Source organism: Schistocerca cancellata, chromosome 3 (genome assembly GCF_023864275.1).
Source record: "Schistocerca cancellata isolate TAMUIC-IGC-003103 chromosome 3, iqSchCanc2.1, whole genome shotgun sequence".
Lineage (NCBI taxonomy): Eukaryota > Metazoa > Arthropoda > Insecta > Orthoptera > Acrididae > Schistocerca > Schistocerca cancellata.
The window spans coordinates 951864663-951889287 of record NC_064628.1 but is presented as its reverse complement, the minus strand read 5'-3'; the positions used below and the strand labels follow the sequence as shown (position 1 = coordinate 951889287).

General features: G+C 43.6%; 1 protein-coding gene across 1 annotated transcript in view; it reads left to right on the top strand.

The window, feature by feature from the left end:
• The window catches only part of LOC126176014 (F-actin-uncapping protein LRRC16A), a 573185-nt gene that overhangs the window by 195993 nt on the left and 352567 nt on the right, over window positions 1-24625 (top strand). Inside the window, exon 3 of the mRNA XM_049923133.1 lies at window positions 9128-9178. Within this exon, the coding sequence (XP_049779090.1) occupies window positions 9128-9178 (51 nt within the window). The remainder of the gene's footprint in view (window positions 1-9127; window positions 9179-24625) is intronic.

Genomic DNA, 24625 nt, shown 5'->3' with positions numbered 1-24625 from the left:
TCATTGGCACCAAGGCAGAAGCGACTCTCATCGCTGAAGACGACACGTCTCCATTCGTCACTCCATTCACGCCTGTCGCGACACCACTGGAGGCGGGCTGCACGATGTTGGGGCGTGAGCGGAAGACGGCCTAACGGTGTGCGGGACCGTAGCCCAGCTTAATGGAGACGGTTGCGAATGGTCCTCGCCGATACCCCAGGAGCAACAGTGCCCCTAATTTGCTGGGAATTGGCGGTGCGGTCCCCTACGGCACTGCGTAGGATCCTACGGTCTTGGCGTGCATCCGTGCGTCGCTACGGTCCGGTCCCAGGTCGACGGGCACGTGCACCTTCCGCCGACTACTGGCGACAACATCGATGTACTGTGGAGACCTCACGCCCCACGTGTTGAGCAATTCGGCGGTACGTCCACCCGGCCTCCCGCATGCCCACCATACGCCCTCGCTCAAAGTCCGTCAACTGCACATACGGTTCACGTCCACGCTGCCGCGGCATGCTACCAGTGTTAAAGATTGCGATGGAGCTCCGTATGCCACGGCAAACTGGCTGACACTGACGGCGGCGGTGCACAAATGCTGCGCAGCTAGCGCCATTCGACGGCCAACACCGCGGTTCCTGGTGTGTCCGCTGTGCCGTGCGTGTGATCATTGCTTGTACAGCCCTCTCGCAGTGTCCGGAGCAAGTATGGTGGGTCTGACACACCGGTGTCAATGTGTTCTTTTTTCCATTTCCAGGAGTATATATATATATATATATATATATATTTACAAGACGATTCCTTTAAACGTTCGCTGTAAGCAAAGAACTTCGTCAGATCATGAGCTGCCGTTGTTTTAACAATACCAAATGACAAAATTTTAAAACAATGTCAGTGTTGCATCTCAGTAGAGCGTCTGTAGAATGTTGAAGGGTGCTCCTAGTATGATATTCAGTTGTTGATGTAGAGAGTAAATTGTTTATCTAATTACTTTATTTCCGCCCATTATTTGCTTCAGCCATATCTCTTGGGCTTGACTTCTGAAGACTTGCAAATGAAGCGCCTCCGTTGATCCTAGAACGAAAATTTTAACGGGTGTCGAGGTTACTGTTAGAATCGGCCAGACAACAAGAATACCACGCATAGTTCGTATTTAACCTTCTGGACATCGACCGGAAAAAGTACAGGCCTTCCACCACCTTCAAATGACAAGCACTCCGGAACTACCGACTGCCTCTTCTCGGTTGAAGAGTATCATCACGTAAAGTATGTCCTTTGGACACCAACAGCCGACGTTGGTCCCTTAGACGTGTGCGAATATGTCTTGTTGTAAGGAATAATGTGGAACTTGGAAGTGTTCCTGAAACTGTACGCGTGCCTGCCCAATTCATCACAAGCGTACTAAAAGTAAACTGTCCAGAAAGTTTGGCTATGGAGTCGACCGGACAACAGCTATCCAGCGCAAAAGCTTTGAACCAACTGAAGATATCCTGACTTTTGATCTATACATTTTTAGCCACTAGTTCAGTAAATGAAGGTTACAATCAAACTCAAATAAAACAGGAGTTTTATGTCCAATAGATTGGCACAGACAACCTTCGATGTATATTTTTTAGGAGACAAACTTCATCATAACATGCATGCAAAATACCTGGGGATCACGTTGGTTAGGATACTCTCTTCTAAGGAGAACGTGACACGAACATCTGCTAAGCTCAAAATCAGAAACAACATCCTCCATAAACTCAGTGGTTCTCGTTGGGGATTGTCAGCAGACACACTCCGGGTACCGGCATTCGGATTGGTATACCCAGCCTGCCTGGTTCAATAGTCCAAAGGTAAAAAAGATAGACGTACAACTTAACGTGTCTATACGCAATGTTAGTGGGTTTATACGATCTACTCCCACATAATAGCTACCTGTCCTGAGCCGCAATACTCCACCTGATATCAGATGGAAGAGCGCGCTACTGCGTGAATATCAGAAGATTGCTAGTAACACCGGCCTCCCAATAATGGGCGACATAGTCCCTTCGGAGCGAAAAAGACTAAGATCAAGACATTCCACTGTCACCACAGCCAGGACTCTCGTTAAAACTGAATTCTGTACCATTGATGATAGAAAAGCTGCTGGCAACAAAACTGTTCTCCACAATGCCTGAAGCTGCCTTGCATCCAGAAGAAATCCCCTGGATTCGACCATCCTCGGGCAGTTTGGACTACCCTGAACCACACTCGAACGGCCCCTGGGAGATGTGCAGACACACTCTACTAGTGAAGTAAATCTTCTTCATCGTGTGAGTGTGGTGCGGAACGTCAGAATGCAGACAGTTGCTCATGTTGTACCAGCATCTCCCTCACGTGCATACAACAGTCCTTTCGAAGATTTCCTGACAACGGCGAGTGATGTAAAATACATAAAAGACCATGATATGCATGTATAACTGTTGTCATTTATGTTGTTTTATGCTGAGAGCTGTTCCTAAATTTTGTTGCATAATAGTTTTGTAATGTTTGTATTGCCATACGATAAATAAACGTTCATACGTCAGGCATAATTTGCGAAGTAACAGATTGGACCTTAGCTCGTTTCCCTTGCAATGAGAGAGCGTCGTCGTCCATAAACGAAAATCTATTGCTATTCGTTAACATGCGACATGTTTATTTTCTCGCTAAACGATATTCTTTTAGGAACTCTTAAATACAGAGTGCCATGACGTGTTGTAAAATAGTGTGGTTGTTGTTGTGGTCTTCAGTCCTGAGACTGCTTTGATGCAGCTCTCCATGCTCCTCTATCCTGTGCAAGCTTCATCATCTCCCAGTACCTACTGCAACCTACATCCTTCTGAATCTGCTTAGTGTATTCATCTCTTGGTCTGCCTCTACGATTTTTACCCTCCACGCTGCCCTCCAATGCTAAATTTGTGATCCCTTGCATTACCCCCACACCTTGGATTCCCATTTAAAATCAACCGAGTTACTACTTGTAGTGTGGTTACTAGAGTACCTATTTGTAGTGTGGTTACCGTCCCCAAATTAATCGATTCTACTTTTGTCGCGATTCCTAGGCGTATCTCTTGCGACTACCGGGGGAATTTTCAATGTCTCTGTCGGCATCGCCCTTAAATGGTTCCCATAGAACACTGGTTCCCAACATGGGGGTCATTACCACCTGAGGGGCAAAATGAAATGTTCTGAGGAGGGGTAAAAAACAGAGTTCGGTTGTGTTCCGGTCACGAAACTGAGTTATTTTTAAAATATTGTCAGTATTAATATTTCGCAGTGTTGTAATATTAATTACAGAAGTTACCAATAATTACACTTTTTTGTGAAATACTAGCATTACGTGTGACACATTGTGGAGGTTACAGCTTGTGAAACAAATATGTGAACAATATCTTCATTGGTCCTGCACCTACTACACATATACATTGTTTAAAGTAAAATTGAGATTTAGATGCTTAAATTTCTCATGAAGAAGTTGTTGTTAGTTCCTTCAGTGGACCAGAAATTGCTTCATTATTCACCTCGCAACAGATAAACGAAGTGATTGACAGCACAGCAGAATAGTGACTATGTAGCAGCCACTACATTGCTGAAAGCCTGGAGAATATTATTATTATTCTTTCTTCTCTCAGACGTTATGTCTGGTCAAAAGTGGAAAATGTCGCGGACCTTGATCAAGCGTGACTTCCTTTTAACTGTACGGTATATGTGATATTGCATTTAGGAACTTTCGGGTAATTGAACATGTATCAATAATTACGGATTTCTGTAGTTGTATGTATAAGTATGGATGTAGCTGTATTGCATTGATGTACTGGTGGATATTGTGTGGTATGACTCCTGTAGTTGATAGTATAATTGGTATAATGTCAACATTATCCTGATGCCACATGTCCTTGACTTCCTCAGCCAGTTGGATGTATTTTTCAATTTTTTCTCCTGTTTTCTTTTGCATATTTGTTGTATTGGGTATGGATATTTCGATTAGTTGTGTTAATTTCTTCTTTTTATTGGTGAGTATGATGTCAGGTTTGTTATGTGGTGTTGTTTTATCTGTTATAATCGTTCTGTTCCAGTATAATTTGTATTCATCATTCTCCAGTACATTTTGTGGTGTGTACTTGTATGTGGGAACGTGTTGTTTTATTAGTTTATGTTGTATGGCAAGTTGTTGATGTATTATTTTTGCTACATTGTCATGTCTTCTGGGGTATTCTGTATTTGCTAGTATTGTACATCCGCTTGTGATGTGATCTACTGTTTCTATTTGTTGTTTGCAAAGTCTGCATTTATCTGTTGTGGTATTGGAATCTTTAATAATATGCTTGCTGTAATATCTGGTGTTTATTGTTTGATCCTGTATTGCAATAATGAATCCTTCTGTCTCACTGTATATATTGCCTTTTCTTACCCCTGTGTTGGATGCGTCTTGATCGATGTGTGGCTGTGTTAGATGATACGGGTGCTTTCCATGTAGTGTTTTCTTTTTCCAATTTACTTTCTTCGTATCTGTTGATGTTATGTGATCTGAAGGGTTGTAGAAGTAGTTATGAAATTGCAGTGGTGTAGCCGATGTATTTATATGAGTGATTGTGTATTTTGCTAGTTTCTGCTCGTTCTAGAAAGAATTTTCTTAAATTGTTTACCTGTCCATAATGTAGGTTTTTTATGTCGATAAATCCCCTTCCTCCTTCCTTTCTGCTTAATGTGAATCTTTCTGTTGCTGAATGTATGTGATGTATTCTATATTTGTGGCATTGTGATCGTGTAAGTGTATTGAGTGCTTCTAGGTCTGTGTCACTCCATTTCACTACTCCAAATGAGTAGGTCAATATTGGTATAGCATAAGTATTTATAGCTTTTGTCTTGTTTCTTGCTGTCAATTCTGTTTTCAGTATTTTTTTTAGTCTTTGTCTATATTTTTCTTTTAGTTCTTCTTTAATATTTGTATTATCTGTTCCTATTTTTTGTCTTTATCCTAGATATTTACAGGCATCTGTTTTTTCCATCGCTTCTATGCATTCGCTGTGTTTATCCAATATGTAATCTTCTTGTTTAGTGTGTTTTCCCTTGACTATGCTATTTTTCTTACATTTGTCTGTTCCAAAAGCCATATGTATATCATTGCTGAATACTTCTGTTATCTTTAGTAATTGGTTGAGTTGTTGTTTTGTTGCTGCCAGTATTTTTAGATCATCCATGTATAGCAAATGTGTGATTTTGTGTGGGTATGTTCCAGTAATATTGTATCCATAATTCGTATTATTTAGCATGTTGGATACTGGGTTCAGAGCAAGGCAGAACCAGAAAGGACTTAATGAGTCTCCTTGGTATATTCCACGCTTAATCTGTATTGGCTGTGATGTGATATTATTTGAATTTGTTTGGATATTAAGTGTAGTTCTCCAATTTTTCATTACTATGTTTAGGAACTGTATCAATTTAGGATCTACTTTGTATATTTCCAATATTTGTAGTAACCATGAGTGGGGTACACTATCAAAAGCTTTTTGGTAATCAATGTATGCGTAGTGCAGCGACCTTTGTTTAGTTTTAGCTTGATATGTCACATCTGCATCTATTATCAGTTGCTCTTTACATCCTCGTGCTCCTTTGCAACAGCTTTTTGTTCTTCATTTATAATTTTGTTCTGTGTTGTATGTGTTATTAATTTCTGTGTAATGACTGAAGTTAATATTTTGTGTATTGTTGGTAGGCATGTTATGGGGCGATATTTAGCTGGGTTTGCTGTGTCTGCTTGATCTTTAGGTTTCAGATACGTTATTCCATGTGTATCAGGGAATGTGTATGGGTCTGCAATGTAACTTAAATAATTTAGTTAGATGTGAATGTGTTGAGGTGAACTTCTTTAGACAGAAATTTGCTATTTTATCTTTTCCAGGGGCTTTCCAATTGTGAGTAGAATTAATTGCTTGGGTGACTTCATGTTGCAAAATTATCACTTCAGGCATCCGCGGTATCATCTTGTATGTGTCTGTTTCTGCTTGTATCCACCGTGCATGCCTGTTATGTTGTACCGGGTTTGACCATATGTTGCTCCAGAAGTGTTCCATGTCTGTTATGCTTGGTCGATTGTCTATTTTAATGTGTGTGTTATCTATTGTCTGGTAAAATTTCTTTTGGTTTGTGTTGAATGTTTGGTTTTGTTTCCTTCTATTTTCACTTTTTTTGTATCTTCTAAGTCGTTTGGCCAATGCTTGTAATTTCTGCTTCTTTTCATATAATTGCTCTATCGCTTCTTGTTGTGAGATTTTACCTAACCTTTTTCGTTTTTTTCTGACATTTCATTTCTTATAAATTGTGTTAGCTGTCCGATGTCTTCTCAGTTTTTCTATTCTGATCTGTAGCCTGTGTTGCCATGCTGGTTTTGTGGGTTTCTTCTGTGTGTTGGTTGGTTCTGATCTCTGCCTAGTATGTATGTATGTAGTGAGTGCTCCTATATAAACCAGTAGTTTTAACTCTTCCATAGTTGTGTTTTCATTTATTTTGTTGTGTATGATTGTGTTGATAGTTTTTGTTGTTGTTTCGACTTGTGGGTTATTTGGCGGTCTATGCAAGAATGGTCTAATGTCTGTATTTGTGTCTTTGTATTCTATATATGTCAGCTGAAATTTCTCTTCTATATCTAACACGTGTGTCACTTCGTGTTCTATTTGTGCTTGTTCTGGTGGCTGTCTTAAGATTTCGTTTTCCTCTGATTGTTTAATTGATGTGTGTTGGTATTTGTTTGTTTGCTCTGGGATGTTTGAGTCCATTACTGTATTTTCTTCTTCTTCTTCTGATTGCACATTATTTTGTTCCAGTATTTGTTGTACTTGTTGTTTGATGTTTTCTAATTCTGACTGGGGTATCCTGTTATTTTTAATTATTACACGGACCTGATCAGCTAGTCGTTGTTCTGTTAAAAATTTTAATTCTGGGTATCTGGTAATAAATGTTGTGTATACTTGTGATCTGTATCCAGTTTTGTTGGTTCCTAAGTTTGTTGCTGGGTAATAACAGAACATGAGGTGTCGATTAACTTCATCTGACCATCTCATCCTCTGTCTTTGTTTCCTTCTAGGGTGGTTGCAGGAAGCATATCCTGCAAAACACCTCTATTTGGATTTAAATCATTTTCCAGTTGGCTAGCAGCGTCGTTACTATTGTGGGCGGGCATAGGGTTCAAGCGTCGTCCCCGACCATGACGGCGCTTGTCCGAGGCTTCTTTAGTTCTACCCTGAACCAACTAATCACACTAAAAGGGGGGTTAGCCCTATTAGTGGTTTGTTCTTTTCGTCGCCTTTTACGACTGGCAGAACATACCGGAGGCCTATTCTTTTCCCGGGCCCCCACGGGGATTATTATTATTATATTAGTGGCAGAAATCAGAATTAAAGCAGTGGCAGTTATCCAATTTATACTATTTCTACAATCAAATGATTTACAAATAGTAACTAGGTTGATTTTAAATGGGAATCCAAGGTGTGGGGGTAATGCAAGTGTCGCTAGGGAGACAAGAGATATTCAGGAAGCATGTTTTGTAATAAATGTTTGCCCTCAGTGTGGGTCGTGAATTAGATGGTATTCCCTCTGGACTGAGAATTGGTTCAACGCTCTACAAAACACCTACAAAAAGTAAATAACATTTATCTTTCGTCATTTTAAAAATCCAACTTCTAATACTTTTTTGCAATTTCTGGTGTTTAGTTTGGCGGTAAAGTTGATAATGGTGCGGTGAGGCGGGTCTAGCTAATGTCAGTCAGGGTGTAAAGATCTGAGAAAAGTTGAGATCCACTGCCGTAGACGTTTGACAGCGTGTTGCCTTATTGACGTGTTTGGGAGAAATTAGGATTGTCACTTGGCGCCAGACGTCAGAGATAACGGACCTTTCGCATGCTAGTGTTGCGCTGTGTGACGAAATGAGGCAGTCAAGTTTTTCCGCATCTTCCACCGACGATATGTGTATGGCCACATTGTGGTACTTTAAATCACTGACATTTTCAAGTGGCTAAGTTGAAGAAGATGTCGGAGGTAATTATGCGTAGACATTGCAGATCGGTTGTACTATGTCTTCATTTTCAATTCGAAGGAGTTTTACTGTCAATTCCGACAAAGTTAATGTAATCATTAGGATATGTGCGTAACATTCCCCGTAGTAAATTTTTAAGTTTTAAGCTTCAACAATTCCTTCAAGTCCCGGGATCAGTGTCTCGTTTTATTTTCTTTATGCACAACACAGCGCTTTTTGCTTTAAAAGTTTGTTTAAGATGGACGAACTGGATTTATAAGCCTGTGCGATTGTCTGACAAAGCTGAGGAAAGCAGGCAGTGACTCTGACGAACATGTTTGATCGTTTACAGGCGCATTTAGTCTTCATGTTTTAACACATCCTTTTTGTTTTAAATAAGATTTTCAGCAGTGGCTGTGCATTTAGTGAAGTTTCTCTCCTAAAATGTCGGGAGACATTGCAACTCGATTACTTTCGAAAACTTGACATGCTAGTTGTCTCGTATGACGACGTCGATGTTCGACGTTTCCAAGTAATTCTCTCGGATTCTGCCGTAACCTCTGCATCACCAACACACTTGGATAAACCAAGGCGACATAAAAGTGATCCGCGGCCCTGCTTTATTTTGTGTTACCAGTACAGTAGTTTCGGTTCTGGGCTTATTTCGTTGTCGATAAATCATAAAATACGTCGTGAACTGAGGAGGAAAGTATCTTGCTGTTTTCCTATCGCATGCCTGACGCTGGTATCATTCAGGTAAGAATTCTATGAAGTCGGCTGTTAAAAAAATAATACCCATTAACACCATCGATTTACGCTGGCTTCATACAGCACTCTGAATACCGTGTCGTATATGAGTGGTGATATGTAGATGTTGCAACTGAAACGCATTTGAACATCATCGACGCAGCAATTTATATCAGAAATATCATTTTTTCAAGTGAGGGAGGATACAGTAGCCTTTTTAATATTATGGACAAAATACATATGCTTCTAATTAGTTGCTATTGTATAAAATGGTTTATTAATCACACCATTACGTTCTGTAAAAGTAATGTGAACATTCTGCAGGGTGCTTTTGTTATGTGTTGCTTCAAACCACCTGCCAATGGTTAATCTTGTGTTTTATTTCAGGTGTTTTCCCCATGCCGGTTGTTCCTGCTCACCGCGAAGGTGCCAACCAAGGTAAGTGTACTGTTTTATCTCTCGAACAGATCTTTCACTCTCCGTCGAAGCTTCTCGGCTATTCAGTTCTCGGGACCGGTGCACGAACCCGGGCCCTTGTCTCTCGCGAGCAGTGCCGCTACGGGGCACGACTCGCGCACCGCTCTCACAGTACATTGGCACGGTTGTGTTCCTGTGGCATTTGATTCCTAACTGAAGTCAGTGCATTTAATTTGGGATGCAGTGAAAGTGAGAATAAATGAGCACTCAGTTCTTGCAATTGGGTTCGTGGACCCTAAAGATTTTCTATAATTGTAGGTTAACAATTGTAAAAACGACTTTATAGCGTCAGGCGGTAGCTGAAATGCCCGCATCTCGTGGTCGTGCGGTAGCGTTCTCGCTTCCCACGCCCGGGTTCCCGGGTTCGATTCCCGGCGGGGTCAGGATTTTCTCTGCCTCGTGATGGCTGGGTGTTGTGTGCTGTCCTTAGGTTAGTTAGGTTTAAAGTAGTTCTAAGTTCTAGGGGACTGATGACCATAGATGTTAAGTCCCATAGTGCTCAGAGCCATTTGAACCATTTTTTGGTAGCTGAAATGAAATTCATCATGTTGAGTCGGGCGTCAAATGGTCTACCTTTCGTAGTAGGGCAGTGAGCTAACTAATGAAATACTACTCCATTTGCTGATACTTCATTGAAGTCCACTACTCGTTCCGACTTTCACAACCAGGCGAGTTTCACGTGAATCTGGAACTGCCATTGTCCATGCGTAATGTGGGTATATGAATATGATACTTAAGAGGACACCGATAACTAAGTTCAAAAATCTTCAAATGTGTGTGAGTTCCTAAGGGACAAACTGTTTAGGTCATAGGTCTCTAGACCTAAACACTACTTAAACCAACTTAAACAAACTTATGCTAAGAACAACGCGTACACCCGTGCCGGAGAGAGGACTCGAGCCCCGGCGGGAGGGGCCGCGCAATCCGTGACATGGCGCCTCAAACCGCGTGACCACCCCACGCGCCACCTAAGTTCATATGCGTAGATTATAAGTACAGGAAATATGTCTATATATATTTCATTATGCTGTTGTGAAACGACGCCAAATGATCAAAATAATGAAGTCGGGCTGGTTTCAAACTTAGATTCCCAGTGATAACGTAGTAAAAATAAGCTTGTCATGATTATAAAATACAACACATTAAAAGCATTGTTAATTTTTAGTTTAAAAGAAGTTAAATTCTGATATCCGAAATTTCAGTTTGCATGATTTACGGGTGACAAGCTGGAAGCACTTCTTTGGATTTAATGAAATTCCGAAGTACGAGGGCAGTTCAATAAGTAATGCAACACATTTTTTTTCTCGGCCAATTTTGGTTGAAAAAACCGGAAATTTCTTGTGGAATATTTTCAAACATTCCCGCTTCGTCTCGTATAGTTTCATTGACTTCCGACAGGTGGCAGCGCTGTACGGAGCTGTTAAAATGGCGTCTGTAACGGATGTGTGTTGCAAACAACGGGCAGTGATCGAGTTTCTTTTGGCGGAAAACCAGGGCATCTCAGATATTCATAGGCGCTTGCAGAATGTCTACGGTGATCTGGCAGTGGACAAAAGCACGGTGAGTCGTTGGGCAAAGCGTGTGTCATCATCGCCGCAAGGTCAAGCAAGACTGTCTGATCTCCCACGTGCGGGCCGGCCGTGCACAGCTGTGACTCCTGCAATGGCGGAGCGTGCGAACACACTCGTCCGAGATGATCGACGGATCACCATCAAACAACTCAGTGCTCAACTTGACATCTCTGTTGGTAGTGCTGTCACAATTGTTCACCAGTTGGGATATTCAAAGGTTTGTTCCCGCTGGGTCCCTCGTTGTCTAACCGAACACCATAAAGAGCAAAGGAGAACCATCTGTGCGGAATTGCTTGCTCGTCATGTGGCTGAAGGTGACAATTTCTTGTCAAAGATTGTTACAGGCGATGAAACATGGGTTCATCACTTCGAACCTGAAACAAAACGGCAATCGATGGAGTGGCGCCACACCCACTCCCCTACCAAGAAAAAGTTTAAAGCCATACCCTCAGCCGGTAAAGTCACGGTTACAGTCTTCTGGGACGCTGAAGGGGTTATTCTGTTCGATGTCCTTCCCCACGGTCAAACGATCAACTCTGAAGTGTATTGTGCTACTCTTCAGAAATTGAAGAAACGACTTCAGCGTGTTCGTAGGCACAAAAATCTGAACGAACTTCTCCTCCTTCATGACAACGCAAGACCTCACACAAATCTTCGCACCCGAGAGGAGCTCACAAAACTTCAGTGGACTGTTCTTCCTCATGGACCCTACAGCCCCGATCTCGCACCGTCGGATTTCCATATGTTTGGCCCAATGAAGGACGCAATCCGTGGGAGGCACTACGCGGATGATGATGAAGTTATTGATGCAGTACGACGTTGGCTCCGACATCGACCAGTGGAATGGTACCGTGCAGGCATACAGGCCCTCATTTCAAGGTGGCGTAAGGCCGTAGCATTGAATGGAGATTACGTTGAAAAATAGTGTTGTGTAGCTAAAAGATTGGGGAATAACCTGGTGTATTTCAATGCTGAATAAAACAACCCCTGTTTCAGAAAAAAAATGTGTTGCATTACTTATTGAACTGCCCTCGTAGTTGCTGTGGAAGCCTCCCTGGCTGCCTCTTGTGATGTATTAGTCTTACGCGTAAGTGCTGGATACGGGCGCACATATACGGCATTATAGTCTTACGGTCCAAATTCCAGCACGAAATTTTGGTTCAGGCTCTCATGTATTGCTCATTTCACGCAGAATGCATTACGGTGTAGAAGAACAGAGAAGCGGGAATAAACTGTACACACTGTTCAGCCATATTACTTTAAATGCGACTTACCTTCAAGGGATTACATGGTTCATTTTCGAGCTAGCATGAAACTTATAGCATTGGAGCTTAAGCCGGTGTAAGAAATGACATTCACGAAGGAAGATGAGCGAGGAAAGGACAGAGCACTGCACAGAAGTCTACATTTGGTTTTGACTATATGAGTGACTTCTGTCTGCTGTCCTTTTCAAGGTTGTTGTTCCTTATTTTAGAATAGTCGTAGTGGAAAAAAAAAATCAAAAATTTCGTGATTTGCATGTGATTTTCTTCACGCTTTTACAAGTAGATCTCTCAGAAAAGCGAGTATGGTCGACGTCATATCCGGACGCTGCTTAGAAACTTCTCTGCTGTTCGTGACTTTCAATGCGATTGTTTTTGTTTGAAATAATTGGTAACCTTCAATGACAATTTGATATATTAAATCAAGTGTTTGCCTTCAGGCGCCTCCGTAGACATTGATTAAATATGAACTCAAACTACTCTCCATGACGCTTGCAGTGAGCGAATTTTACATTTATCGCACCCCTTTATGAATTTTAATTAACGATATGATACGTAACCTTCCGTATAGAACATGAGTGCTCTAAATGCCTACTAGACACTTACTAACAGTCATTTCTCTAAACCACAATGGCACATCTTTTACACAGAAGCCCCACACAACACATATCTAATTTTTAATATACTCATTACTTTTAGTTTCTTTTCGGAGTCTAAGACCAGAGATACTGACACGTGGTAACATGCACCACACATTTGTCTGTAGTGTACAAACCTACAATCTAGAGGATCCATTTGAAACTGAAATAATAACATATATTTGCAGTCCACTAAAAACATATTCGTGTCAGTGAATGGTGGCTTTGTTGTTGTTTGCAGCAAAGGAAAAAAAGGCAGTTGGACAAGTTTGTTTAGAAGAAATTTCAAGCAGCGATAGTGGCGAACTTGTTCCACTGCATTAGGAACTCGATAAAATTTCTCAAGTAATGGGTACTGCCATCAACACTGCATTGTGGTTCTTCGAAATATTGACCATAACCTGCGGTATATCTACGGTTACAATGGGAATTCAGATAACCCCCACCTCCACCCGCCACCCCCACTGCTGGGGGCTCACAACTCATTGGTGAGTTCGGGCTTGGCTACCACGGGGCCCCAGGTTTTACAGCATCTTTTCCGTTCAGTGCTGCTTGCCTGCCTTCTTGCAACTTTTTCACCCTCCCTTGAAAAACATGTCTGAGATGTTCTTGGAAATGTGTTCTACATTTTCGTTGCCTGACATCAGAACAGTCTCTCCATTGTGTTTTCGTTCTTCGTTCCTCTTCTCCTATCTTTCCTCCGCTTCGGCATTTGAGGTTCCTTTTTTTCCATGTTCCTCCCTGTGCGCACCAGAAGGCCGGACAATGCGTCTGACGCCCAATAGGTGAATGGGTAACGCGTAATTCACAGTCCCGTGTCGACAGGTGGGGTCCCTGGTACTGGCCAGATCCAGGGACGGGTGTTTACCTGAGCTGTTACCTTCACATACTGCCAGTTGGTCCCTCTGTGAGGTATTCGAGAGGTGAAGCATAAGATGCGAACAGTCGCCTAAGGCGGGTGCGCCCCCCCTGTGAGAGGGCCCCCAGTTGGAACGTGCACGCCATCGGAGACCGTGATAATCGTGGCCTATTTTCTCGCAGTGAACCAATCATCGTATTCACAGTCTACGTCCACTCAACGTAAATGGAGTGAGGCTAACAGCTCAAAGACCCTCCCAGATGCACCACAGTTCTTTGTGGTTTCATGTACTGCAGACGGTCAGTCCTTTGCTATGTTTAATCCGTTTCTTATACAGAAAGGTGTTGATGCAATTGCCGGCCCTGTGAAATCCTTCTCTCGTTTACGCAATGGCAGTTTGCTTTTGGAGTCTACTTGTGCTTCTCAAGCACAACAACTGCTTGCAGCTTCGCTCGTCCACGGTTATGCTGTTCCTGTCGAGTCCCATTGAATGCTGAATTTTTTCCTTGGCGTTATTGACACTAGGCTGACGATGGTCTCATCGAGGCAGAAATCCAAACTTACCTCTCTGATAAGGTCGTCATTGCAATCCATCAGGTGTTGAAAAAGGTAGATGCATCCGTAGTGCCCACACTCTTGTTCCAACATTTGGTAGAGTGGTGCTTCGATCAGAGATCAAAGGAGGCTATCATGTTATCACATTTCGAACATGATTCACTGCTATCAGTGTCATTGTTACAACCACACTCGAATATCCTGTCGACACCTGGCCTGATGTGTAACCTGTGGTATGGATGCTCACGAGGGTGATGCTCCGTCTCCTCCTTCATGCTGTATCAACTGCAATGGCGACCATGCCGCCTCCTCCGGAGATTGTCCCGTGTATCTCGATGAGCGGACCGTCCAGGAGATCTGGGTGAAGGAAAAAGTGCCTCAACTGTCGCTCGCGAGTAATTGGCTAGTCGGAGACACTTGCATTTTACCATCTGGCACTTACTGTAACGTTCTTGCTATATCTTGCGCCACGAAGGACATGACCACGCAGATATGCGACCTCCAATTCAACACCGCTGTTGTAAAATCGCCCACTGTCACGGTAGCATCTCCGTCTCCTCCTCCTCCTCCAGCTGTGCAACAAGCCATCAAACTTTCGCCTCATCGGGAGAACTCACCTGCTACATCGGGAGAACTCACCTGCTACACAACCAGCACGCCAGAAAGGACAGAACGAATACTCCCTGTGGTGTCACCGCCAGACACCACATTTGCTAGGTGGTAGCTTTTAAATCGGCCGCGGTCCGCTAGTATACGACGGACCCGCGTGTCGCCACTGTCAGTAATTGCAGACCGAGCGCCACCACACGGCAGGTCTAGAGACACTGACTAGCACTCGCCCCAGTTGTACAGCCGACGTTGCTAGCCATGGTTCACTGAGAATTACGCTCTCATTTGCCGAGACGATAGTTAGTATAGCCTTCAGCTACAGTTGCTACGACCTAGCAAGGCGCCGTATTCAATTGCTATAATATTTCTGTATCATCAAGAGCAATGTTCTACAAATGTAGATTAAAGTTAAGTATTCCAGAAGCTACGTACTTTTCTTTATAGCATTCATTACGTATCCTGTTTCAGACCTCACGCCAGTCTGCGTGAGCTTATAGCGTGCATTTCGGTCTCCTCCAACAAAACAGTGTTGGCACGTCTGCCGACACTTCACTCCCACGAAGAAATTTAATGTCCCTCCAGCCAACAAACATCTGAATCGTCATCTGCCAACTGCAAAGGCTCAAAAAAAAAAAAAAAAAAAAAAAAAAGGCAAATTAAAGGCAAATGGCGTTGTTCTCTTTCTGTGACTCGGCGATCCTCTTCATCAGTGTCGACACGTGATATCCTCATCTGGCCGACCTCCAAGTTGCCGGTGTGCACCGCCAACAGTTTTTCTGCCCTGGACTCTGCAGACCTACAGATGGAGAATGCCGACAACTCTATAGATCTCATGGAGCAAGATCCTCCAGCCTTTGCGCCCTCTAGCAGAAAGTCTTCGAAGGCTCGGACTCTGCAGCCGCCGAGGTGACACCCCTTCATTTTTTCCCTCCTCTCCTTTCTTCATCATGACTCGCCTCCAATGGAATGTTTGTGACCTTAGATCCAACAAGAAGGAATTACGACTGCTCTCGGAATATCAGCGTCCACTTGTTCTCTGCCTCCAGGGGGGGAAAAAAAGTCCTCACGACTGCTCTGACCTCTCGCATTTCTTTCTGGTCCGCTTTGACATTCTCACCGAGGATGGCATTCGATCTCATGGGGGAGCCATGCTGCTCATCCGGGATGATGATCACAATCATACCAAGCTGGCTCCAAGCTATTGCAGTCTGCATTTGCCTATCTCACTTCTCCCTCACCCCCTTTCTGCTGCTCGATGACTTTAATACGCAACATCCCCTTTAGTGTTCTGTCAAAACGGCGCCCTCTGAGCTAATCTCAATGAACAAAACCTCATTTGCCATAACACTGACTGACCCACATTCCTTTCAGACTCCACACACATCTGTTCCTATGTGAACCTCTTCTTATGCTTGCTCATCGTCTCGAATGGTCTGTTCCCTCTGACACATACTCAAGTGACCATCTCCCAGTTTCCATCCGTTTGCTGACGCCTTCTCCACCTAAATGCACACCCAAATGGCAGCTTTCTGACGCTGACTGGATACTTTACACCTCCCTGGCGACCTTCGACGAACACCATTTACCCAGTTTTCATGACCAGGTAGAATACCTTTCGAACGCTATCCTTTCCGCCACCGAGCGTTTAATCCCTCGCACTTCATCCTTACAGTGCCGTGTCCCGGTCCCTTGGTGCACTGAGGCTTCCGGCGACGCAATTCACGCGTGGAAACGCGCACTCTGTCATCCTACCTGTATTCGTTATAAAAACTTACGTGCGCAGTGTTGTCGCGTTCTTCTGTATATCAAAAATGCTAGCTGGATTTCATTTACTAGTTCTTTTAATACACTCCTGGAAATTGAAATAAGAACACCGTGAATTCATTGTCCCAGGAAGGGGAAACTTTATTGACACATTCCTGGGGTCAGATACATCACATGATCACACTGACAGAACCACAGGCACATATACACAGGCAACAGAGCATGCACAATGTCGGCACTAGTACAGTGTATATCCACCTTTCGCAGCAATGCAGGCTGCTATTCTCCCATGTAGACGATCGTAGAGATACTGGATGTAGTCCTGTGGAACGGCTTGCCATGCCATTTCCACCTGGCGCCTCAGTTGGACCAGCGTTCGTGCTGGACGTGCAGACCGCGTGAGACGACGCTTCATCCAGTCCCAAACATGCTCAATGGGGGACAGATCCGGAGATCTTGCTGGCCAGGGTAGTTGACTTACACCTTCTAGAGCACGTTGGGTGGCACGGGATACATGCGGACGTGCATTGTCCTGTTGGAACAGCAAGTTCCCTTGCCGGTCTAGGAATGGTAGAACGATGGGTTCGATGACGGTTTGGATGTACCGTGCACTATTCAGTGTCCCCTCGATGATCACCAGTGGTGTACGGCCAGTGTAGGAGATCGCTCCCCACACCATGATGCCGGGTGTTGGCCCTGTGTGCCTCGGTCGTATGCAGTCCTGATTGTGGCGCTCACCTGCACGGCGCCAAACACGCATACGACCATCATTGGCACCAAGGCAGAAGCGACTCTCATCGCTGAAGACGACACGTCTCCATTCGTCCCTCCATTCACGCCTGTCGCGACACCACTGGAGGCGGGCTGCACGATGTTGGGGCGTGAGCGGAAGACGGCCTAACGGTGTGCGGGACCGTAGCCCAGCTTCATGGAGACGGTTGCGAATGGTCCTCGCCGATACCCCAGGAGCAACAGTGTCCCTAATTTGCTGGGAATTGGCGGTGCGGTCCCCTACGGCACTGCGTAGGATCCTACGGTCTTGGCGTGCATCCGTGCGTCGCTGCGGTCCGGTCCCAGGTCGACGGGCACGTGCACCTTCCGCCGACCACTGGCGACAACATCGATGTACTGTGGAGACCTCACGCCCCACGTGTTGAGCAATTCGGCGGTACGTCCACCCGGCCTCCCGCATGCCCACTATACGCCCTCGCTCGAAGTCCGTCAACTGCACATACGGTTCACGTCCACGCTGTCGCGGCATGCTACCAGTGTTAAAGACTGCGATGGAGCTCCGTATGCCACGGCAAACTGGCTGACACTGACGGCGGCGGTGCACAAATGCTGCGCAGCTAGCGCCATTCGACGGCCAACACCGCGGTTCCTGGTGTGTCCGCTGTGCCGTGCGTGTGATCATTGCTTGTACAGCCCTCTCGCAGTGTCCGGAGCAAGTATGGTGGGTCTGACACACCGGTGTCAATGTGTTCTTTTTTCCATTTCCGGGAGTGTATTTCCATTTCCTCTTCCATCGTGTGGGCCATATCCGACGGCTCTCTGGGACCAAGGTCCACTCCCCAATTTCCTGTCTGACACAGTGGGCTCCATTCCTGTTTTGGGGAGATTTCGAGCTCCAACCACTGTCACTCCTCCAGTGGAAACGAGTGGAGGAGGCTCAGGCGATACACTTCTATCCTCAGAATTGTGACTGCTACAATGCTACTTTCACTATGAGTGAGCTAGATCATGCCCTCACGTCATCCCAATCTTCCGCCCAAGGGCGCGACGATGTTCACATTTCATATGTTGCAGCACCTTTCTCTTGCAGGTAAGTACTTCCTCCTTCATACGTACAATCGCATCCGGGCTGAGGGCATGTTTCCCAGGCGCTGGCGTGAAGCCACTCTCATACCAGTAAGCAAGCCTGGTTAGGACAAACGCCTTCCTTCTAGCTACCGCCACATTTCTCTCACCAGCTGTGTTTGCAAAGTGATGGAATGTATCATTCATCCCTGGCTGGTATGTTTGCTCGAGTCTCGTAATTTACTAACCATTGCGCAGTGTGGATTTCGAATGCGCCGTTCTGCAGTTGACCATCTCGTTATTTTGTCAAGCCATGTCATGAACGTTTTTCTTCTGAAATATCAGGCTGTGGCCGTGTGCTTCGATTTGGAGAAAACGCACATCACCTGCTGGAGGACTCGTATTCTCCGTACTCTCTACGTATGGGGCTCCTGAAGCCGCCTGCCCCATTCCCTTCATGAATTTTTTTCTCTTTTCTACTTACAAAACTGTTTGTATGAATTTCTGGCGGCGCATTGGTTTCTACCACCGTCTTACATCTTGGGACTGTTGCTCTTCCATTCGTTGAAACTACAAAATTCCAGGGGCTCATGCACGATGGGAAACTTTCTTGGTCCTCCCACGTGTCTTACTTGGCCGCCAACTGTACCTGGTCCCTCAATGTCATACATGTCCTCAGTGGTACTTTCTGGGGAGCAGATTGAATTTCCGTCCTCCATTTGTACCGATCTTTTGTTCGTTGGAATCTAGACTATGGGTGTTTCGTTTATGCATTTGCATGTCCGTCCATCTTAGCCCTTCTCCATACAAACCACCATCTTGGCCTCTGTTCGGCCACTGATGCCTCTTACATTAGCCCGGTTGACAGCCTGTATGCAGAAGCTGCCAAAGTTCCGTTGTCATAGCGACGTGATGTCCTGCACAGTGGATACGTACGCCGTTTGTCTTACATGCCTGGCCACACGCCCTATGCCTCCTGCGGTGACTCCTTTGTCCACCAGTATAGGGCGCAGCCCTCTTTTCTGTTACCCCCCGGAGTCCGTTTTGAGCTATTGCTCCGACAGGTTATCTTCACGCTACCTACCACTTTCCCAATGGGTGTGAACCCTTCACCACCTTTGCTTCGTGCGGCGGTTCGTTGTTCACCTTGGACTTCATTCGCTTCCTAACGACACTGCTTCAGACTCGTCCTGTTGCTGTAACTTTCACGACCTTCGCGGGGAACTTCACGATGGAAACTTTGTGTAGAACGATGGCTGTAGGGCTGACAGTGGTGTCGGGTGTCCCAACGTCATTGGCACCGACGATTTTCGGTATCGGCTTCCTGAACAGTGCTCAGCATTCGTAGCGGAGCCCTTCGCCTTGTATCAGGCCACGCAGTATATCCGGCGAGACAGGATTTTCAGTTGTGTGCTCAGACTCTCTGTGCCCTTCAGAGCCTCCGTGCGCTGTACACCATCCTTCCATTAGTGAAATGGGTCCAGTAAAGCTTTTACTTGCTTATTCTTGATGAAGCCACTGTGATGTTTATTACGTTGGTCTGACGGGAAAGAGGTTGCTGACGCTGCTGCCAAGGCTACAGTCCTCGTATGTCGGCCTGCTAATTCTTCCATTCCCTCGAATGACCTCTGTGTTGTCTGTCTGTATGTGGTGTCACTTTGGCGTCTTCCTTTTATAGGAACAAGCTGTGGGGGAATTCTCCCAGTGGCTTGGACGACCTCCTCTCGGCACGCTCGCCCCAAGGAGATCATTTTAGCTAGGTTGCATATTGGGCAGAGTGATTTTAGCTATTGCCGTTTGTTAAGCAGTGATCCCTACCACTTTGTGCTCATTGTCCTCAACCTTTGACGATTCGCCATTTGCTGACGGAATGCCTTTTTGTTAACCGCGTACGTTAACCACTTAAGTTCTAATGTATGTTTGCCGCCTTGAGTTATTGACCGTTTTAGCGAACGCCGCGCCGGCTGTCGACCGCGTTTTACTTTTTACCCGTCGTATCAGTATGGCGAACGACATTGAAACTTTAGTTCAGGTACTCCGTTGTCTCTATGGTGCTTTTAATGGACCTTTCTACAAGTCCCTGTTTTTAGTTGTCTTTCCTCCCATCGATCGGGCTTAACGTGTTCTCGCTTTTAACTCCGTTTTCGTCTTCGTGTTCTACGGTTCTCACATGGGCATATATGGCCTTCGTTGTTTTTGCGCCCTAAAAATAAACAGACAGAACTCGCCCAGACGCGGCGCCAAGCTTATGGCATCATATTGGCCATCTGTCAGTTGTCGCACGCTGGTCCAGGTCGAGTGTAAAGTCAGTATGAACAGGAAGAAAGCCGGTAGTGTGCGTGCTGATTCGCTGCGCCGTCGCTGTGGGTGCAACAGAGAACGCCGAGCAGCTTGCCTGTCGGACACCATGAGCGCCCCGTTAGCTCTGTAGTCTTCCTCACATGTCTCGTAAACTGTTCATAAAAATTTGGTTTTTACATTACGTCTAGCTTTATATGTCAGCTTCGTGGTGAGGTGCCCATCATCTTGCTAATGTTCATAGTTATTGTGATATTCTCATTCAAGTAAGATACTGTGCGAAAATTGAAGGAGGTTGCAATGAAATGTATGGGCCGCTGTGATTTTGCCTTTGGCGCATATTACACTAAAAGTTGTTGCGAATAAAATTTAGCTAAAATATTGAGTTTTTGTTTTCTTTTGGGAGGTGATCTCTATCTGCCTCTAGTCTGGAGAAAACTGAATTTATATATCACGTTTACTCCTAGCCACACGTGTACGAGATGGAAATATTCATAACTTACCTCATATCTCCTAACCGTTTGAGATATCGAAACAAGAGTATGCTAAATGATAGCATACCATGAGGAGAGTATTTTGCCATAATATGGTTAACATACGGAACCTTCTGCCTGTATCAGTATGGCCAAAGCTACAGTTTTCATTATTTTTTTCTTTCAGTACAGTACTGTGATATTTGAAAAGTCGTTGATAGCTAATGAAAAGAGAATTTTCTATAGTGAAAATAAACGTGAGGTTTTCTGAAAGGTATTCACCTCTTTGGTCACGTATTGCTTCTTTAATAAGACACTGAATTATGATTCTGTAACAGTAGATATTGCAAGGTGAGTTGGTGCAATTTATACAGTGTTTCGGAAAAAATTAACGTGGCAGTTAGTTAAATGTATGCATTACTCAAAATTTCTCACTGAAAACACTTCTCTAAAGAAAAAAAATAAATAAATCGCCATTTCTGTAACAATTCGAGTGTAATTTCAGGGTAATCCTGTAGCCCAGAGTTTTCAATAATGAACAGCAGGGATAGAAACTTAGCTAATAATTTTCTTTCTGTATGTCTGTTAATGTGAAAAAGTGCTCAAAATAGTGTACCATCTTTCCATTGCTTTCCTTGTACAGAGTGAGACAATGAATCTTCTTACTACAAATATTTTTAATTCATCAATGATACTGAATTTGCTGAGTAGTTGGGTCAAGGTTATGCAAGTCGCCAGGGAAATAGTTTTATTGAATCAGTTGACTGTCCAGTAAAAATGCAGCATTTTTCTATTAGAAATACAAATTTAGTGCCTTTGTATCTCTGGGCGACAAGGTTCCAAAACCCGGATACTCACTACTTTACGAACTTCTTGAGACTATTTATTATAGTTAAAACAGATTAAAAATATGTATAGTCTAACTTAAACATACCAAAAGACAATTAACATGACGGAGGTCATCACTTACTCTGAATGGCGATAGCAACAGAAAGATGATGCACTATTTGCTGCAATTATTTCTCAAAGAACAGGAAGAAAATCATTTGGTAAGTTCTCAGTCCAGTCGTTCAGTGTTAAAAATACGATGGGTTACATGATTGTCCCGAAATATACAACATAATTGGCAAGTTATTTTTGTCTGAATTGTTAATCTTTTCTAATTTGAACAGGCATCACCAATTATGAGTAATGGCTACCGTTCTCTTGTTAACATGTTTAATTTGGCTTCTTTTGCCAAACATAGAAAAACAGTATAATTTGACAAACTCGCCTTGCAGTAGCTATTGCGACATAATTCTGAAACAGTGTCATATTAAACGAGCAATTGGTGACCAGAGAGGTCAATACCTTACAGAAAACCTCATCGTTACGGTTTGCAGTAACATATCTAGTTTTATGGTTGTTTTCACACTAGCATATTCTCTTTCCAATAGCTGTTGAAGACTCTTCAAAAATTGTAGTACTGGATTGAAGAAATAGCGCAAAAACCACAGCTTCTGCTATATCGCTGTAGATAACAAAGTTCTATATGTTAACCATATCGCAGAATACTTGAATATTTCATTCTGGAGCGTGTGCGATCGGAAGTGAAGGTGTTACATAAATTCCATTTTCTCGAGATTGTAGATGGATACAGACATCCTCCCAAGCGTAAAATAGCACCATATGATGTAACACGCACCAAACGCAAAACTATAGCGACGTCTATTTTTCATTGCAAAGTTTTCTAATTACATGTAGTGTCGTACTTAAATGCAAATATCATGTTAGATATGACCGACCATTACCGACGTTTTGGACTCTTCCGCATAAAGCTGATGTACAAAGCAAGAAGTAACGCGAAATTCACTATTTTTTTTTAAAATACCGATTAGTTCCGGAAAAATGGTTTTAGAAAGGAGGGCATGCGCATCTATCTCGTCTGCACAGCGCATCGCCAACGGGCGCACCAAAAGCGTGCACAGAACGTCTCGTTCATTGCAGCTCGCCGGCTGGCGCCGCCATTGTGTGCTGCCTCATTAGGTAACGAGGGGACATTTTCTGCGCTGGGTCGAGCTGCCCCCCTGCCCAAGTAGCCCTCTCTCTCTTTCTGTTCACACCCAGTATCAGCGGGCAAAAATTAATCAAACAGCTTAATGTAAGATACATATTTTTTCTGTACACATATAAACTTTGTTTTTCGTGTCTTATTCTGTAAAATGATTGTATATACATCATACCACCCATCAACAATGGCGGTTTCAGACCCACTTTAAAATTGCCTGGATGGGGAGACCGAAACCGGTGTGGACTTGAATAAAGTACCTAACAGCAGTCTCTGAACATACTGATTAAGTGTCTCTGTATTAGGAGTGTCTCCAGCATATATGTGGACCCTGGTAGTTTACTAGTTCTCACCTATCCATAAATAGTTTGCAGCCGAATACAATTTGTCCCAGCAAACGGATGTTGCATATTCTGAGAACGATTGAGACCAAGTACTACTGTGAAGTATTTACTTGTCTGGTACTTTTCGGAGCCGCCGATAGTTCATTGTAGCCACGTGTTACACGACTTACGCTGCTGTTATGGGTCATTCGGAAATTTGCATACATCATATTTAAGGCTTAAGTCATTAGCTTATTCCTTTTTGCAAATTTTCGATAGATTCATTATTTATTTTCTGTTGTTCATAATGCATATGTACTTGGCAAACGTACATTATCAGAATCCAACGCAAGTTACTCCCAAACTTGGACTGTACAATAGACATTATGCTCACTGGAGGTCGCATGCATAAAAAAGGTATTTAGTAGAATAACTATGATAAATTATTTGTGTTTATTTTACGCAGTTTATTTACATTTTGGATTATGATGCGATTATTTCAAGTATCCTGACGTTTTATTACCAAGAACTAATACGTGTACAAAAAGTAACTGTGAGGTACGCGTGGGGGGAAATAAATCTTTATTGCAGTGAGGACACGTGATTTATGGGTGAGGGAGACCACGAGGTGAAAAAGCTGGCTTCCAGGTCACTTGGCTCAGTTCTACCTCACTTGGCTCAGTTCTGGCTTAAATAGGTAAAAAAATCATGTCGCTATGCTTTCAACGACCCAGTTTTAACTACTTTTTGAAAGCAATTAAATTTTACGTCTTTTAATAATGATTTTGCGTCTCTAATTGTAGCTACTTATGCAGAAATGTAATAAATTTTTCCTCTATAAGGGGAAGTTGAAAATAAACTGTCTACTAGAAACAAAAATGTCTACAACAAATATTCTGCAGGAAGTAAAACCAACCAACGAAAGGTTTGGCTTATGGTTACTAACAGAAAATTTAAATAATAATAATAATCTTCTTACAAATATTGGAGAAGAAAAATTAGAAGAATTTAAACCAGTTACAGAACCATGCTGCGATAATATTATCGTAGTTAAAATTACATATTCAATACACTGTACAAAAGCTGCAAACAGAAATCAATTTTTAGTTAAGAAAGTAATATGTGGATCATTTAACAGCTTCTTGCAATGAATATTTTCTAAATTTTGTTCTCCATCAGAGCCCTCGTATGCTTTCTCGTCTTTGGGCGAGA